The sequence below is a fragment of the Leptodactylus fuscus genome, chromosome 7, assembly GCF_031893055.1.
Source record: "Leptodactylus fuscus isolate aLepFus1 chromosome 7, aLepFus1.hap2, whole genome shotgun sequence".
Taxonomy (NCBI): Eukaryota; Metazoa; Chordata; class Amphibia; order Anura; family Leptodactylidae; genus Leptodactylus; species Leptodactylus fuscus.
In genome coordinates this window covers 100,544,899-100,563,574 of record NC_134271.1, presented here as the reverse complement: position 1 = coordinate 100,563,574, position 18,676 = coordinate 100,544,899, and the positions used below count along the sequence as shown (strand labels likewise).

The window sequence follows — 18,676 nt, the reverse complement described above, 5'->3', positions numbered from 1 at the left end:
GGCTTACGCGCACTACACATTGAAATCAATGGGAGGCTTTATAACCCATTGATTTCAATGTATAGCGCGCGTAAGCCAGCACCCATTGAAGTCAATGGGATCTGTTTTGAAGCGTCTCGCTCTGACTCATGTTTACGTGTCTAAATGAACGGCGTGTTACTCCGTGGGAACAAGGCCTTAAAGGTAGAGGAATCTTCTTTCATTTGGCACAGACGTACTGGTCTGAAGTCTTTTACCTACTTCACCGTTTATCCCCCACCATCACACATCAGTTTATAGGCAGGGTAGGCATTTTGGTCATATGTCTATGATATAGATAAGCAAGTTAGTATCAGAGAATGGGACCATAAAACATATACTTGAGTATAAGACGAGTTTTTCAGCACAGTTTTTGTGCGGAAAAAGTCCCTCGCGGCTTATACTCGAGTCGAGGAGAGAAGGGGTTAAAGCACACGGATCCTGATAATGCTCGTCTATGGATGAGCTGTGTGAGCAGAGGGAGGGGGCATTCCTCCCAGCTCCACAGCACAGCGCGATTGGCGCCACGAGGCAGAAGGACGTCTCTGGCTAATGGTCAGAAACGCCCTTCTGACCATAGAAGAGCTACGGTACCGGGCCATAAGCTCTTCACACCGGGCACAGATCGGGAAAGCCGACAGTGCGCTGAACTCAGCGCACTGTCAGCTTTCTGGCAGTATATAACACTGCCTGTGCCCGGATATGGTGAAAGGTCCTCTTTAATAATTAAATTATGTGTGTCATGTGAAAATAAGACTTTCTGATGAGGGTAATGTAAAACACCATTTTGTAATATTAGGAAAACTTTTATTCATGTTATTAAAACAAACATTTCAATTTTAATTTTAAAACTAATCTAATGTGAAGGATGAATTTGATGATTTATAACAAGTTTGTTAATATCAGGCTTGAATTTACTCAAAAACAGCCGTAAGTAACCGCGTTCGGTAATCTGCAACCGATTTCTCTTTTTAGTTAGCAACGTTGCCACAGCACTAAATCCATGCTCACACAAATACGATGATGGGAATGCTATCAAAAATCGTTGAACGATGGACCACAATCGAGGGTACAATTGCGGGATTGGCTTTTGTAGCCAAAATTCGGTAAAGCTGTTTGTGTTAAAAGCAAAAAAACTATTTTAAAGGGGTAGCCTCATGAAGCTTGATCTGCCTTCTAAGCTGCCTAAAAATCTTCTTTCTTCCTGTTTGCTCGCGTCAATTAGCCCCGCCCCAAATTAGCATTTAGCTCCACCCACCACATAGCGTGATCCTATGGGATGACTGAAGGGCCTGTGATGTCATCAAAAGGTCCTGTAGACTTGGATTTACCTTGTACGGAGTTTCCTAAAGGACCTGGCTCCTCTGCCCACTAGCAGCCTGCTCTATATAATAAAGCTTTATCCTAGTGAACAGAGAGACCAGGTCCTTTAGCCCAGTAGGATTTAGACTGCTTTATATAAGAAAGCAGCACTTATTCCACACCCCCCCCTCTATCTCACAGCAGGGAGCTAGGTGATGTGTATGTGTGGTGCAGACACAGGCTGGCTCCGTACACTCAGCCCCCCACCTCTCTCTCCCCCCACACAGCAGGGAGCTACGTCATGTGGCTCCCTCAGCAATGAGCAGGGGGCCAGGTGCTAGTGTCCATAATGAAGTGAATAAAGTAAAATAGTGGACAAACAAAGCAGTTTTGCTGAAGCAATGTATTTAGGAAAAGTCTTAAATCCACATTAACAAGCAGTATAGATAGAATCATTGTTATGATACCACCCCTTTAAGTTAGCCATCGCCCCCCTAAACCGCTTCAACGCCCCCCCAATCTTCTCTGTGCCCTTTACTGCCCCCCTATAGGCCTCCAGCGCCCACAAGGGGGCGTTATCGCCCACTTTGAGAAAGACTGCTTTAAGAGAATAGGATTGTTCACAGACACACGACCTGATGGAGGACAAGTGAATGTAGTCCTATGTATAGGTTTGGTGTTTAAATGTCAGTAAAACATGTAAAGTGAATAGAGCCTTACATGTATTATACATGGGGATATTAGTAGTTGTTTTATAAGATGCCAGTATTATAAGCAATTTTCCAAAGGAAACACCGTACAAAGAAAAACCTCCACACCCTTCCTGCTTTTTATATTTAGACAAAGCTCACATGGTAACAGGCAGAGACATCCAAATGAAAGTAACAGGGTGCAGAGTGGTGGGAAATTCCAACAAATGTTATCTTTTCGAAAAACAAAATTCCACTCATTTAAAGCAAAAATCCCAATTTCTTAGTGAGAGGACTATATGAATATTTCTTGCTTATTTTACTGTACTTTTTTAGGTTATAGATATCTCTCCCATCATTAGAATCCTAAATTGTGGGGTATCGTTGTAGCCTAATTTGGGCCTTAAAGATCCAGCAATTTTTTTTAAAATTTTCCCAACTGCCTATTTTAATATTATTTTTCTATCAGTCTGCATAGCCTTATGAGGTCCTGTTACTTATGGGCACCATATTCTGAAAAGCACAACATTTTTTTTACCAATATCATGTTGTGGCACTTTTTGTCCTTTTTAGAGGGTTGAAGGTGACCAAAGACAACAATTCTGGCATTTTGTCAATATATTTTGTAACTTTTTCAATGTCCAGGATTAATAATATTGTTTTAATAGGACAGACTTTTAAGGACGCGGCACTACAAATTACCATTACTTTTAACATTTTTTAACAGCTGTATGTACATATTTGCATATGGAGAGCCTATAGAGGTGTGCTACAGCGCTGCCTAAACTCTGCTACATTGGGCACTTGTGATTACAGGGGTTTAGTTATGTGACTGTCTGAGCAGCTTCTGTGTTACAAAGGACTAAACGGATGTTGCTGAAATGTGTCACAGTTCTCCCCCCTCCCCCATCAGAGGCAGAACAAGACATTCCCCATCGTACTCACTGAAACTGTACACCCGATATACTCCTCTTGCCCACACATAGTGTGCATGTTCTGTAGTCTCTTGATCTTCCATGAGACTCCATTTTCTTCAGTTTTCACACTGTCCAGCTTCATCCTATATAGCTCCGCCCACAAAATAGCGTGTAGCCCCTCCCACTGCCTAGCATGATCCTATCCGAGAACGGCTCAAGGACCTGTGATGATGTCATCACACATCCTTTAGTGTTGTGTGAACCTAAATTCCTTCACTGCGGTTGTGTAGTGACATCATTTACTGGGATAAAAAGTAGCCTATGTTTTAATCGGGGTTCCTATCTATGTATGTGGCAAATTTCATGCAAATCCCTTCAGCCGTTTTTGCATGATTAGGAACAAACATCCAAACACACAAACTATTATCTATGCTGCTGTAACACTGAATTTCCCCATGGTGGGACTATTAAAGGATTATCTTATCTGGTACCTTCTTTGAAGGTTTATTCCTATGTTTCACATGACATGTCATTTTTTCTGTATTATTCTCCTTTTGTTGTAATTTAATAAATACTTTTGATACTATTGCACTTCTGACACATTTCCTTGTGTATACATGAATGTTATCAACCAGCAAAGAAAACCTGGTTTGTCCATGATGTCATACACACGTACATGTGGCCTTTATGTCCGTCAGTCACAAAGCACTCACCTGTCATACATAAAATGTATATGTAATAAGAGAGTTAATAACATGGTGATATTTACACGGCAATTGTAACCCAACAATTATAGTGAGCAGTTAGCTCCATGTACAGATGGTTTCCACAATGTACATGGGAACTTACGGTTTTCATGGAGTTTCCCATTTAAGCTGTTATTTAACGGTTTGCATGTGAAGATGCGACCACAATCACATCACTTCTTGTTACTAAAGGTTTCAGGTCTCCATTTCTAGTGGGGACTGAGCTACTCATTTTATAAGTTCAATTGTTCTACAACTGAACTTCCTTCATAACAATAATAACAGAACAAAATATGTTCATTTTTCTGCAAATGTTACTTTTATTCACTAGAACTAGGAAAAATACACACAAATGCAAAAAGGCAAAAGGGTAGTTGCTTCAAGGTAACAATATGTATCAATGTCAAAGACACAAACACTATGGAGTAAACTAGATAATCTTTATAAATACATATAAAATTGTTAACAATGTACAAACATGTAGAGACGGGTCCAATGCTTCAATAATGTCTGGTGGCAAATAGTTAAATGTGTTGAAAAAGTAATGGGGAAATGACTGAGATAAATAGTAAAGAGCCTTATAGTGCTGCAATAGGCATGAAACAGTGAATGACCTGCATTTGAAAGCAGCCACTATAGAACAATCAAAAAGCAAGTTACAGGCAAGACCCTAATACACAAGATGTAATAGCATAATCACATACCACCGAACGCGCCCCGACGCACGTTTCGCTTTGTAGCTTCATCAGTTAACAATTTTATATGTATTTATAAATAAAGATTGTCTATTTTACTCCATAGTGCTTCACTAGAACTAGGAAAGACTTGGAAGAAATGAAAATCTATCTTTAACTGATGCTTAAAGGGGGTTATGATGGTAAATGACACCAAGGACTGTGATGGGGACCTCGGTGGCCCTTATATTTGCAAACTCTTTTCTAGTGAAATTTGAGTCCAAGTACATCTGTGATGTTAAAAATCACGTAGGACACACATACACATGACCAAGATATTGTACAGTATATAGACAATGTGCTAATTGTTTGGTCTGGTACAGGGAGGACCCACATGGGGTCACAGGTGCCAAATTAACAAAAACCAACAAACTACTGTAATATGTAATTAAAATAAAGACACCATAGTCTCAAATTTGGTCATTCATTCTGCTTACTCTCAGTGCATAAAAATCAGACCATGGTCATGTGATGTACAGTCCATGGTCATGTGATGTACAGTCCATGGTCATGTGATGTTCACACAGGTGTGCACAACCCGTTATAGTCACAGAGCAGTAATCAGACATCTGCCTGATAACGAGCTGCGCACCTGTGTGTCTATCACATGACCATGGACCGTACATCACATGACCACTGAGAGTAAGCAGAATGAATGACAGCAAGCAGAGATCTAGAAAACCATGAGGAATTGATACAGAAAGTATATTGGAAAATTGTACAACTTTTTATTATACAAACAATAACAATTGTCTCTCAATATTTGTCTGAAAGTGGTTAACCCCTTTCATTTTCCAGTTGTGAGTCTGTATGGGAAGGGTGTTTACTTAAGATCTAATGGAAATTTTAACTTTTATAGCCATCAATTCACTTTTAATTTTGAAAGTTATCTCCCACCTATGTGTAAAAGGCTACTTTATTGGTAGTTTTTACATCTACTACAGATTTTAACTGTGTTGCAACTTCCATTGAAGTGAATATAAGCTATGGAAACATGGCACCGCAGCGAGCTACTCTGTTTCTGTAACAGAGAGTTACAGACAACACTGTTGCACAGTCTAGACATTTTTTTTCTGTAAATCTACATCCACATAGGATGGGCTGGGGAGCCCTTTATTGCGATTGGTCCTGGTTCTATTCCTTTATGACATAGCTTGCGGATATGCTTTAAAAGTATGAAATGAGAATCCACCTTTAAATTATTTACATGAGCTGTAAAATTATGTTTCTAGGATACACGCAAATTGACCATAGATGCAACAGGTCAACCATCATTCTGATGGCTTTCTACTGGGATACTATGGTTGTAAACATTACACATGTTGTATGAGATATCAGCGCCAATGGAAATCAGTTTCCTAGTTCCCAACATTGTGAAACTGACTGACTTGTATTGAAATAATAAAATAAAGACTTAAAAGTACAAAAACATATTTATTTTACAACAGGAAACACAAATGTAGGAAATTTAGAAAACACTTAAAAAATGTAACAAAAATAACAATTGTGTAACAAAAAATATATAATTATGTAAACAAAACATAACATGGTAATACAATATGAATGGTAATGTATAATACAGAAATAGGGTTATAGATGAATTAACAGGATCTTCAGTTTGTTCATGAGAATGCTAAATAACGAAAATATGGTAAAATATTAAATGAACGCGAACCTACACTGCCTACAGCCAACAGGAGACACAGGAGATTTAGTCCTACCTTTCTTAATAATGTTCTAGCAGTATAAGCTCAAGATTTAAGAGATTTACAAACTAACTCCTTGTCTTCTTCTTTATCCCTTTGTTACATCGACCCTATCTTTTTCTTTATTGCACCCACAAAACTTCATTATAGTATGACAGAACTTTAACCCCATCTGGTTATAGATGTTCGTTTTTAAGCTATTCGGCTGAGGCCTGGTTCACATCTGCGTTCACTATTCCTTTTAGGGAGTCTGCTTGGGGAACCCCTGAACGGAATAATGAAAGCATTAAAAAGAGGTTAGAAAAGAAAGCACACGGACCCCATAGACTATAATGGGGTTATTGTGTTTTCCATGCAAATCATGAGGAGAGAAAAGTGCTGCTTGAAATACTTTTCTCTCTGCATCATTCGTGTGGACACCGCGCGGAAAACGAACAGACCCAATTATAGTCTATGGGGTCCATGTGGTTTCATTGCTCACCGCTTTTTAATGCAAGCAGTATTCCATTCGGGGGGTCCCCAAGCGGACTCCCCGAACGGAATACTGAACGCAGATGTGAACTGGGCCTAAGAGGTCCCACTACTGTATAAAGCTCCAAACTTGTGTTTGAGACTTAAAGGGGTTATGTCAAGAGGGAAACTAATTTTATAGAAGAAGCTGGTTGTAAATTTGGTTTGGTATAGAAGGAAAGGATTTGCATCTGTCTATACATTTTCCTTGAACGCTCTGCTGCAATATAGCAGTACATAGTGGCCATTAAGTAAAATAACTGTCCATACAATGAACGAATGCACTGAACCTGTAACAGTGAAAGACGTCTGTTCACATCTTCTTTAGGAAAAGAAAAGTAAAGGCAGTGTAGGATCTGTCAAATATGAATAGCACCTGATACATCACATTGATCATTTTAGCTGAAGGAGCCTCCAATGCAGATATGGACACATCTTTTCAAGTAGGCAATGATTAACAGTGTGACTAAAATAATAGGCAACAACATGGCATACATGGAATAGATGCAAACAGCTGTCTTTGTGGGTGATCTGTGGTCTTTGTGATGTTCTCCATTATTTTCACTACAGACATCCTCTCAGCAGTCTTCAGGTTATTTTTGATGTATAGAATGGCCTTTACGTGCCGCTTCCTGGAAGTACAGTGGAGAAGTCATTCTGCTTCTCATTACTAAAACTTGTATACTCCTAAATAAAACAGGGTATAGCATGTACATACAAGCCACCACAATGCCCATCAGAAGATGACAGCAGCCCCAATGCTAAGGCAGGTGTCACTGGCGCACAGTAGCAGCACTGCTGCCTTGTAGCAATGGGGTCCTGGGTATAAATCCAGTCAAGAAGCAACATCTGCATGGAGATTGTATGGTCTCCATGTGTTTGTGTGGGTTTCCTTCCACACACCGCAAAATTTAGACTGTGAGCCCTACTTGGAACAGTGAGTGATGGCAATATCTATGGAATATGTTGGAGCTATAAAAGCAAAGAAAATAGTAATAAAATGCTATACATAGTGATATACCAAGCAGGATCTGTTACATCTACAGAACTAGAACAATGTATTAATAAACTCTACTCTTCCCATAAAGAATGTGTCCCATCATTGGAAGTATCTGTACATTTGAGGTGGCTGTTTCATATCAAAGTTTAGTTTGGTCTCCTTACCTGATATCTGGGTATTCATGAGCGAGTACACCTACTACCAACTTAATGGCATCCAAATCCTGAAGTTGTATGATGTCAGCAATCTTGCGGATTGCATCATTTCTCCATTTGGCTTCTGACATTTGTGCATCATTTAGCTGTAAAAGGGTAATTATTACTGTTAGAGGTATCATTGGAAGGATTAATTGCAAAACCCCCCACCATAAAACCTCCACAGACCACCCCTAACCATCATCTGCACAATCATTACAACCATCAGAATAACCATCAAGTGAAGTAGCAATAAAACTATGCAATATGTCAACTATACTACACTACGGCTGGCAATACACATTAGATTTCTATCAAACCCACTGATTTTGGTGGGATCGATTAACCATCTATTGTGTAAAAGGGGCCTCCTTCTGGGGGGAGAAAGATTTGTCCTAATCTTTTTGTTCTTGGGTAATAGGTTTCCATAAGTGTCACAATTAATGTACAGTTAGGGTCAGAAATATTTGGACAGTGACAAAAGTTTTGTTATTTTAGCTGTTTACCAAAACATGTTCAGAAATACAATTATATATATAATATGGGCTGAAAATGCACACTCCCAGCTGCAATATGAGAGTTTCCACATCCAAATCGGAGAAAGGGTTTAGGAATCATAGCTCTGTAATGCATAGCCTCCTCTTTTTCAAGGGACCAAAAGTAATTGGACAATGGACTCTAAGGGCTGCAATTAACTCTGAAGGCGTCTCCCTCGTAAACATGTAATCAATGAAGTAGTTAAAAGGTCTGGGGTTGATTCCAGGTGTGTGGTTTTGCATTTGGAAGCTGTTGCTGTGACCAGACAACATGCGGTCAAAGGAACTCTCAATTGAGGTGAAGCAGAACATCCTGAGGCTGAAAAAAAAGAAAAAATCCATCAGAGAGATAGCAGACATGCTTGGAGTAGCAAAATCAACAGTCGGGTACATTCTAAGAAAAAAGGAATTGACTGGTGAGCTTGGGAACTCAAAAAGGCCTGGGCATCCACGGATGACAACAGTGGTGGATGATCGCCACATACTTTCTTTGGTCAAGAAGAACCCGTTCACAACATCCACTGAAGTCCAGACGACTCTCAGTGAAGTAGGTGTATCTGTCTCTAAGTCAACAGTAAAGAGAAGACTCCATGAAAGTAAATACAAAGGGTTCACATCTAGATGCAAACCATTCATCAATTCCAAAAATAGACAGGCCAGAGTTAAATTAGCTGAAAAACTCCTCAAGAAGCCAGCTCAGTTCTGGAAAAGTATTCTATGGACAAATGAGACAAAGATCAACCTGTACCAGAATGATGGGAAGAAAAAAGTTTGGAGAAGAAAGGGAACGGCACATGATCCAAGGCACACCACATCCTCTGTAAAACATGGTGGAGGCAACATGATGGCATGGGCATGCATGGCTTTCAATGGCACTGGGTCACTTGTGTTTATTGATGACATAACAGCAGGCAAGAGTAGCCGGATGAATTCTGAAGTGTACCGGGATATACTTTCAGCCCAGATTCAGCCAAATGCTGCCAAGTTGATCGGACGGTGCTTCATAGTACAGATGGACAATGACCCCAAGCATACAGCCAAAGCTACCCAGGAGTTCATGAGTGCAAAAAAGTGGAACATTCTGCAATGGCCAAGTCAGTCACCAGATTTTAACCTAATTGAGCATGCATTTCACTTGCTCAAATACAGACTTAAGGCGGAAAGACCCACAAACAAGCAAGACCTGAAGGCTACGGCTGTAAAGGCCTGGCAAAGCATTAAGAAGGAGGAAACCCAGCGTTTGGTGATGTCCATGGGTTCCAGACTTAAGGCAGTGATTGCCTCCAAAGGATTCGCAACAAAATATTGAAAATAAAAATATTTTGTTTGGGTTATGTTTATTTGTCCAATTACTTTTGAGCTCCTAAAATGTGGAGTGTTTGTAAAGAAATGTGTACAATTCCTACATTTTCTATCAGATATTTTTGTTCAACCCTTCAAATTAAACGTTACAATCTGCACTTGAATTCTGTTGTAGAGGTTTCATTTCAAAACCAATGTAGTGGCATGCAGAGCCCAACTCGCGAAAATTGTGTCACTGTCCAAATATTTCTGGCCCTAACTGTATGGGCAAACAGCTTTTTTCTTGGAGAATGCATTTTCAGATTACAATAAATTTCTTGATCATGTTTTTACAGGTTCTAAAAGGAACTGAGGAAAAGCTTGGATTGTAGGTTCTGAAATGCATTATGCAATAAAGAATTTCCAGTACTGTGTATTAGACTGGGGTTTGTGGTCTACCAGAGGAGATGATTCTAATACGATCTATAGGATCTAATAGGTTATTTGTGAATCAATCCATAGTAACTCCAACCTTCACACCAATTGGGGTTGTCTTTAGCTGGACACAGAGGTCCATTATTTTAGATGATATTCTGGTACACCCGTTCAACTGGACCTATTCAACCCAGGCTGTACCATTGAATTTCATCCCCTTCTTAGGCAGTGCCCACTAACCTTTGACCGTTAATATTACATTTTGTATGCATTAACCCTTTGGAATATGATCCAAAACACTAAAAATAGGAACAGTATCTTCTCAACTTGACTAAACAGCTGTATAGTAAACTTGAGTGACAAACAATATAAGTCACCATTGCAGCTTATACAAGGGATCTCACACAACCTTTCAATACAGAATGGGTAAGATAGAAGAAGTACTCCGATGACTCTGCTATAGTCGGCCTTATCACTGATGGCGATGATAGGGAATACAGAGACTTAAACCGGGATTTTGTTGAATGGTGCCAGCAGAACCAGCTCAGGATTAATGCTGGGAAGACCAAGGAGATGGTGGTGGACTTTAGTAAACGGAGAGGTGCTCCGACCCCGGTGGAGATCCAAGGAACATGTATTGAGATAGTCAGGACCTATAAGTACCTGGGCGTGCTCCTCAATAATAAACTAGACTGGGCTGATCACCTGGAGGCGCTGCACAGAAAGGGCCACAGCAGACTCTACCTGCTCAGGAGGCTGAGGGCCTTCGGAGTCCAGGGGACACTTCTTAGGGCCTTCTTCAACTCTGTGGTTGCCTCAGCCATCTTTTTCGGTGTGGCCTGCTGGGGAAGCAGTATATCAACCAGGGACAGAAATAGACTTGACAGGCTGATCAGGAGGGCCAGCTCTGTCCTGGGGAGCCCCTTGGACCCAGTACAGGTGGTGGGTGACAGAAGGATACTGTCTGTGGTGACCTCCATGCGGGGGAACAAATCCCACCCCATGTATGGGACCCTGATGGGACTTGGCAGCACTGTAAGCGACCGTCTGCTTCACCCCAAGTGTGAGAAGGAGCGCTATCGCAGGTCCTTCCTTCCAACCGCGACCAGGCTGTATAATCTACATCAGACCAAACGAAGAGCTCTCCGCACAGAGAACTAATGATTATGAGGATGACCATGAGGTCTTCCTCTTTCTCTTCTGTTTTTCCTTAGCTGCCATGGACTCCTAGTATATCTTCTCTTCTCAGCTTATCTGTGTCTACGTCTGTAACATATTACTCTGTATTATCCTGTATCTGTATTACTATGCTGCTGTAACACGCTGAAATTTCCCCAAGGTGGGACTATTAAAGGATTATCTTATCTTATCTCTTACCTGGTTATCCATTACCATAGTGTCTGCCCATATTTGTACTTACATGATCAGTACAGAACTGATTGAAAAGATCTGCAATATTTTCCATCTGAGCAGCCAGATCCCTTTGCTGTTGTGTATTGCATTGTCTAATCTCCTTCATTTCTGTTAGATATTCCTTGACTAGATTTGTATGGATCTTACCAGCCATAACCTTAGAGAGAACAGATCTTTAGTAGTGATTTGACAGAAAGCAAAGCAGAATAAATAACTACAACTATGTGGACACTGTAAAAAAATAGTAACTTTTGTCAGTTGTATACATTAAAATATCTGACATTTAATGTTTCTCACCTGACGACATCGATCAGTCAATGTAGTTACAGAGGAAATATATGTATTTGCGGTAGTAATAATGTGTGACATGATTTCTTGATTGTTTAGTCCCTTTGTCCGACTAATCCCTCTGAAATGAGACTAAGTAAAGAAAGGTGAATTTGGTATGCATGGATGATTATACATGAAAATTAGTATTAGCATTCAGTCTGTTGACATAAACCATCTCTCCTATAAACGATTTTGGTGTCACAATGATGAGGGCTGCATGGAGATCAATCTGAAGAACTGGATGAACAGATGGATATGCAGAAGAAATAGTGGGTAAGATACACTGGTGCGTATTCTCAACTGGTTCATAGGACCCTATAGACCAGTCTTGAGAAAACCAGCCATCACAAAAAGAATATACAAAAATCGACAAAACTGAGTCAGCAATGAAGTGATAAACACATCAATTAGAATAAACCGACAAAAATCCAAATATTGATGTAACTAAAACATTAATGGTTATGGTATTCTAATTGATGTTTCTACCAATTCGTTGTTGGTTGGTTTTCTCAAGATTGGTCTACACACAAATCAGTGGCTAACTGAATTAACTGATATTTTTTCTGATAAAACCTGTGTTATACGCCCATCTTTAAGGGAGCTTTTACGGAGTTGCCGTAGGTTTACAAGGAACACATTAGTATTTGGTGGAAAGTACACAGTCTGAAAAGTTTTACCAAGCAAGGAATTGTTTCTAGAGGATTACGTATTCCGTTAGTTCCTTCCTCCCATTGTCATAATTCCAACTTGATGTGTAAAGGGGAACGTGAGGCTACAAATCGTTCTCTATGTTTAATGAATCTACTTCTTGAGGAGGAAAGGACTAATTTGGAACATATTTCCAACAAATTTAAGGATCATATCAAAATAGCTAAAAAATTTGCCTCAGAACCGGATTTTGCAAATCAGGAGCGATCCCTGCAATTGACGGTGGAACGTTTACAATATTATTGAAGGACCATAAACAACACCAATTTATCAGTGATCTCTCTGACTTTAGAGATAATAAAGTACTCTGCTCAAAAAATAAAGGAAACACTTAAATAACACATCCTAGTACTTTTCTCTTTTGATTTGTGCGGACACCACACGGAAAACACATGGACCCATTACAGTCTATGGGGTCCGTGTGCTTTCATTGCTCAACGCCTTTTTGAATGCGTTCGGTATTCCATTTGGGGGTCCCCAAGTGGACTTCATGAAATGAATACCGAATGCAGATGTGAACCAGGCCTTACTGATGTCTTTCCAGTATATCAGCACTATTTGTTTGCTCATCCTGATCTTCCCTGATTCCTACCAACTTGGCTTGCCTTGGAATACAGAACTGGTGCTTCCTGCTCTGACCCTTGGCTTGTATATGACTTTGCAATAGTATTTCCACAGACATCTCAACATTCAACGAGGGAACAATTGCGCACAGATCTGAAGAAACATTTCTCCAGTTGTACTTACTTTTATCCCTTCAAATAAATCCTGCAGGAGGATCCCAAACCCTTGATTTTCTATCTCATTAAGGATTGAATAGATTTTCTGTTTTGCATCTTCACCAGCATTAGCATGTTCAATAAAGTCTCTGCAATGAATAGGGAGGAAGATATATTTGAGCTGACCCTTGTACAGATGCCCCAACACTGTCCAAGCTTGACCAACACAATTTTTCTTAGGGATCCCACAGGATCCATAGATAACGTTGGCAGATTGATGGAGTTTTTAAATGTAGGCTACTGCAGTTTGGTTTCTCTTCTTAGGCAAGTTACTCCAGTCACAGCTCTGTCTAGGTAGAGCAGATATAGTGCAACTCATGGCTCTAGAGGACCACTACTGTAATACTTCCAATATTGTAATTATCCTCTTCCCGCCGATGGCACTTTTTGACTTCCTGACCAAGCTCGATTTTTAAAAACTGACATGTGTCACTTTATGTGGCAATAACTTTGGAATGCTTTAACTTACCAAAGTGATTTTGAGACTGTTTTTTCGTAACACATTATACTTCATGTTAGTAGTAAATTTTGGTTGATATGTTTTGTGTTTAATTATGAACAAATAGGAAATTTGGTGGAAATTTAGAAAAATACGCATTTTATAAAGTTTGAAATGATGTACATTGCATACAGATAGTCAGGCCGCCAAAATTATATCATAAATCTCATGTCCCAGATCTCTGCTTTATGTCGGCATCAAACTTTAGTCACCCTTTTATTTTTTACGGACATTATAAGGTTTACAAGTGAAACAACAATATTCAAAAATTTTCAAGAAATTTCCCAAACCCATTTTTTAAGGGACTAATCCAGTTATGAAGAGGTTTTGAAAGACCCTTGTATTAAACCCCCCCCAAAAAAATCACCCCATTTTCAAAACTGCACCCCTTAAATAAGCCAAAATAACATATACCTAGTATTTTATACCTATAAGTGCTTAACAGGAATTAAGACAAAATTTACACATTTGATTTTATTTTTACTAATATTTTCATTTAGCCCTAGAATTTGCACATTCACAAGGGGTTAAAGGAGAAAACGCATCCCACAATTTGTTATGCAAGTTCTCTGGACTACCATAGTACCCCACTTGTGGGTGTAAACTAATATATGGACGCACAGCGAGACGCAGAAGGGAAGGCGCGCCAAGGAGTTTTTGGAGGGCAGATCTGGCTGTGATCAGTTTCAGGAACCATTTCGCATTTACAAAGCCCTTGAGGTGTCAAAACAGTGGAAACCTCTAGAAAGTGACCCCATTTTGAAAACCGCACCCCTCAAAGAATTTATCAAGTGATGTAGTGAGCATTAGTAACCCTGAAGTGAATATGTAAGCTGTGTGGAGTAAATTGGGAACACCAAATCCCATTCTATTTTCCCACCAGCTCCTATGACACGGATTCTCTCTCATAAGCTCTAAATATGGGGTGTCCCCTGAAAACGCTCGCACCGCTATACTTTCCTTCTAGTCGCAGCCACTTATCTCCTAATTATTTGGCGACTTTTGGGGTTTTCGTCTTCACATTGTACAAGCTAGATTTTTATTTTCTGGCAATGTGGCCATATGAGGGCTTGGTGTTTGCGGTATTAGATGTACTTTTCAATGCCACTATTTTGGGGTGCCTGTAGCTTATTGACTACATTTTATTAACTCTTTCTGGGTGGGATGTAAAAGGAAACTTCAATTCTGGCATTGCTTTTTAGCATTTTTTTTCCCGTGCAGCGTACAGCATAAGACACGTGTTACCTTTATTCTGCGGGTCGGTACGGTTACAGTGATAACTCATTTATATTATTTTTTAATGCTTTGCTATTTGTGCAGAATAAAATTCAATTTAGGGAAAAAAATCTATTATTTTTGCATCGCCATCTTCTGAATGGCATAACATTTTTAATTTTCGGTAGACAGAGCTGGTTGAGGGATCATTTTTTGCGGGATGACCTCTGCTTTTTTTGGTACCATTTTGGTTTTCATCTGACCATTTGATTACTTTTTATTGAACATTTTGTAAGGGAAAGGTGGTGAATAATCATTATTTTGTGCGGTTTTCTACGTTTTTTTTTTAATGATGTTTGCCGTTCGGGTTAAATAATGTTTTAATTTTATTGCTCAGGTTATTACGGACGCGGTGATACCAAATATGTAATGTTTTTTTTTCTATTTTTCTTTATTTTACATAATAAAACATTTTACATGGGGAAAAAGGGATTTTTGGGGCTTTATTTATTTCTAATTTATTTTAAACTTATTTAAACTTTTTTATTTTTACTTTTTTATAACTTTTTTTTTCTGTCCCCATGAGGGATTGAAGCAGTGATCTGCTGATCACTGCTTCACTGGATATACGCTGCAATACACGTGTTACACGTGTATTGCAGTGTAGACGCATGGGGCTGACAGCTTCCTTTTTGGCAGGATCAACCAGGTACGTGGAGGGGACGGCATGGGGCAGACCCGGGGTCACTCATCAGAACCTGGGCTGCCCATTACCAACACCCATTACCAACACCGGCACCCCCTGAAACCGTTGCGGCACCATAATATACCGAAACCCCTGAGATGCCAGCGTTCATGTTTGACCGCCGGCATCTCAGGGGTTAACACCTGCGATTGGGCCCTGTTCCAACCGTGGGTGTTACAGGTCATTGTCAGCTGTATGTTACGGCTGACACTCGCAGGGCATGGTGCGCACACAGGTTCTGTGTGCGCACGATGCAGCCGCGATAGTACTACGGCGGTTTGCGGGAAGTCCTTCCCAGCAGCGCCGTACTATTACGGTGGATGTCGGGAAGGGGTTAATCTTTACCAGACCCCCGCCCACCTGCCATGTGCCCAATATACACGTCTGCGTATTACCATGGGTCCATGTATGGGGATGTGAGCCCAAGGCAAAACTCAGGACAGGTGCTATACTTTGCAGCCTGAGCTAAAAAAAAAACAAAAACAAATCTGAGTCCATGAAGGCATGTGTGCTAAGTGGATATAATTTATAGGCTATGCATGCCATCTTACCATAGTTCGGGCACATGCCCCAGGGCTTGTCGTGATTGCAACCTTTATACCTCCCATACCTATAGACATGGATACTTTATGTGCTCAACAGCAAACACATCCTTCCTAAATCAGTTAGATGTGGAATGACTCACAATCTGACAAGCAGACAACACATAGTGGCGGCCATACATCAATATGTGTTTTATAAATATCCTTACCTGAAATGACTGCAGTAGTTCATGTTGGCAATGATTATCTCCTTGAATTGAGGAATTGCTTTGTTCTTTTTATAATAATTTTCAATTGATCTTTTGTACCTGAAACACAATGCTACATTGTGATGACAAGAATGATGAAAGCAGCACTGCAATAATAAAAAGATATAACAGTCTACTTCCACATTATATGAGAGATAAATATTCACAGTCATTCACAGAAAACAAAGCCTTCATTATGCATGTGTAAAGAGTTTTCCATCTGTCTGATATCTGATGGTAATTTTTTTTAAAAATCTTCTGCCATTTTGTTTTAACAGCTCTAAAGCAGATCCATGTGTCTCTCTATATAAGCTGATCCTACTTACAAACTCCCTTCTATGTGTCCGCTACATTATGCTAACATGCATTTGGTAATCTTATTGAATTCTAACAGAACATTACCCTAAAGTATGGACTATTGACAATTGCAATGAGTGAGATCACTAAAGTGCGGAATGTCATTTAGGCTGAGGCCCCACGATGTGGAAATGCAGCTTTTTTTGTTGCAGATTTTGCTGCATTTTTTTGAGCCAAAGCCGGTAGTGGATTGATCAGAAGGTAGAAGTATAAGAACTTCCTATATATTTTCCATTCCTTTTGTAACCATTCTTGGCTTTGGCTCAAAAAACTGCAACAAAATAAGCTGTGTTTCTGCAATGAGGGACCTCAGCCTTAAAGTAGTTTATAAAATTAAAAAATAATGTCTATTTTTGTTCTTCTCAGAAACAGTGCCTTTTTTTGTCCATGGGTGGGTCTGCTGTTGCAGCTCAGCCCAAATCATGTGACGGCAGCAATGCCAGACACAGTCAATGGAGAAGTATGGCGCTATTAAGGCTAGTTCAAACGGGAGCAAGGAGGCGGATTTTGACAGCGGATTTCACCTCAAAATTCGCCTCCATACAATGGTGGTCTATGGAGAAGAAGCGAACTGCCCTTTCTTTAGGCGCATTCCACCTGGCGGCATCAACCTCCAGAGTCGGCCCATTCATTTGAGCCGACTCTGAAGGGGGAGGGCCGCTCCCCGCGTCACTCTCGGTGCCAAAATCCGCCGCACCGCCCCCTTTGTGAAAAGCAGACATTGTTTCTAATTTCATAAATCATCTTATAGAAGTCTGTATAAGATGCTTTAAAAGAAAGAAAAGAGTTCTGAGATTGCCCATAATGCACTTGCCATCTCTGAATAGGAACAGGATTATGTTTTACCTTTTGAGGAATTCCAGGAATTCATTTACCAGAACAGGTGTGATTTTATTGATGAAATCTTCTGATATTTCCACTGCTGACTTGATTCCGCTAGTATAGATCTGTTAAAGAACAATTAATCACCATTATATGCAATGCTGCTGCCAATATGGAGGGGTGGAAAGTGGGGTAATAGAGTGCTGAAAATTGGGAAGAAAACAATCCTGAAGCCAGTAAGAGAGGTGTAAGAGGAAGGACAATGATGCAGCCTAAATGAATTATTAGGAGGACAATGCTGCAGCCACTAAGGGAGGTATAAGAAGTACAATGCTGCAGGTAGTAAGAGAGGTATAAGAAGGAGGATAATGCTGCTGTATATGATGTTGCAGTGTGGTATTATGGTGGTGTTGTCCTGCCCTGTAGTATTTGGTGCTTTCTGGGAGGTATTTGGAGCTACAGCATAGTACCTGGTGCTTTTGGGAAGAATTACTGTGCTGCACTATGGTATTTGGTGGTGCTAGGAGGTATATGTGTACTTGGTGGGAATAGTTTGGTGTTCCTGGGGTATTAAAGGTATTGGATAGTGGCATATGCCAGTGTTGTACTGTGTGCTGGTAAGGTCCTGGTATCACCATAGAATTATTACTGAGGTCTAAATAGAAAAAGTTTGAGACGTTTTTCTCTAGGAAACCCAGCTGAATTGAATGAGAGCGCTTCCAATATGTGGGGTAGTATTAAAACATAACCTATTATAGGCAATAATTAGAACAGGGAAATAACAACATCAAATGATGTGTAAACATGTCACACAGAAGAAAGAAAGAAAGTCTGCCATATGCCACAGGATATTCACTAGACAATGAAGTGGAAGGTTAATTCTGGTACTTGAGAAGTCTTAGGTGGGGATGTGTAAATGGACATATGTTGATCCTGTACTCGTTAGTGAC

General features: G+C 40.0%; 1 protein-coding gene across 1 annotated transcript in view; it reads right to left on the bottom strand.

Annotated features, from left to right (window-relative positions):
* Positions 1-6,004: 6,004 nt before the first annotated feature.
* LOC142214474 (tumor necrosis factor alpha-induced protein 2-like) overlaps positions 6,005-18,676 on the bottom strand; it is a 29,567-nt gene continuing 16,895 nt past the window's right edge. Inside the window, exons 7-13 of the mRNA XM_075283421.1 lie at positions 17,751-17,851; positions 16,509-16,607; positions 13,267-13,387; positions 11,779-11,901; positions 11,489-11,638; positions 7,787-7,923; positions 6,005-7,254 (exon numbers count right to left, since the gene is read on the bottom strand). Coding sequence (XP_075139522.1) covers positions 7,089-7,254; positions 7,787-7,923; positions 11,489-11,638; positions 11,779-11,901; positions 13,267-13,387; positions 16,509-16,607; positions 17,751-17,851 — 897 coding nt within the window. The 3' untranslated portion in view covers positions 6,005-7,088. The remainder of the gene's footprint in view (positions 7,255-7,786; positions 7,924-11,488; positions 11,639-11,778; positions 11,902-13,266; positions 13,388-16,508; positions 16,608-17,750; positions 17,852-18,676) is intronic.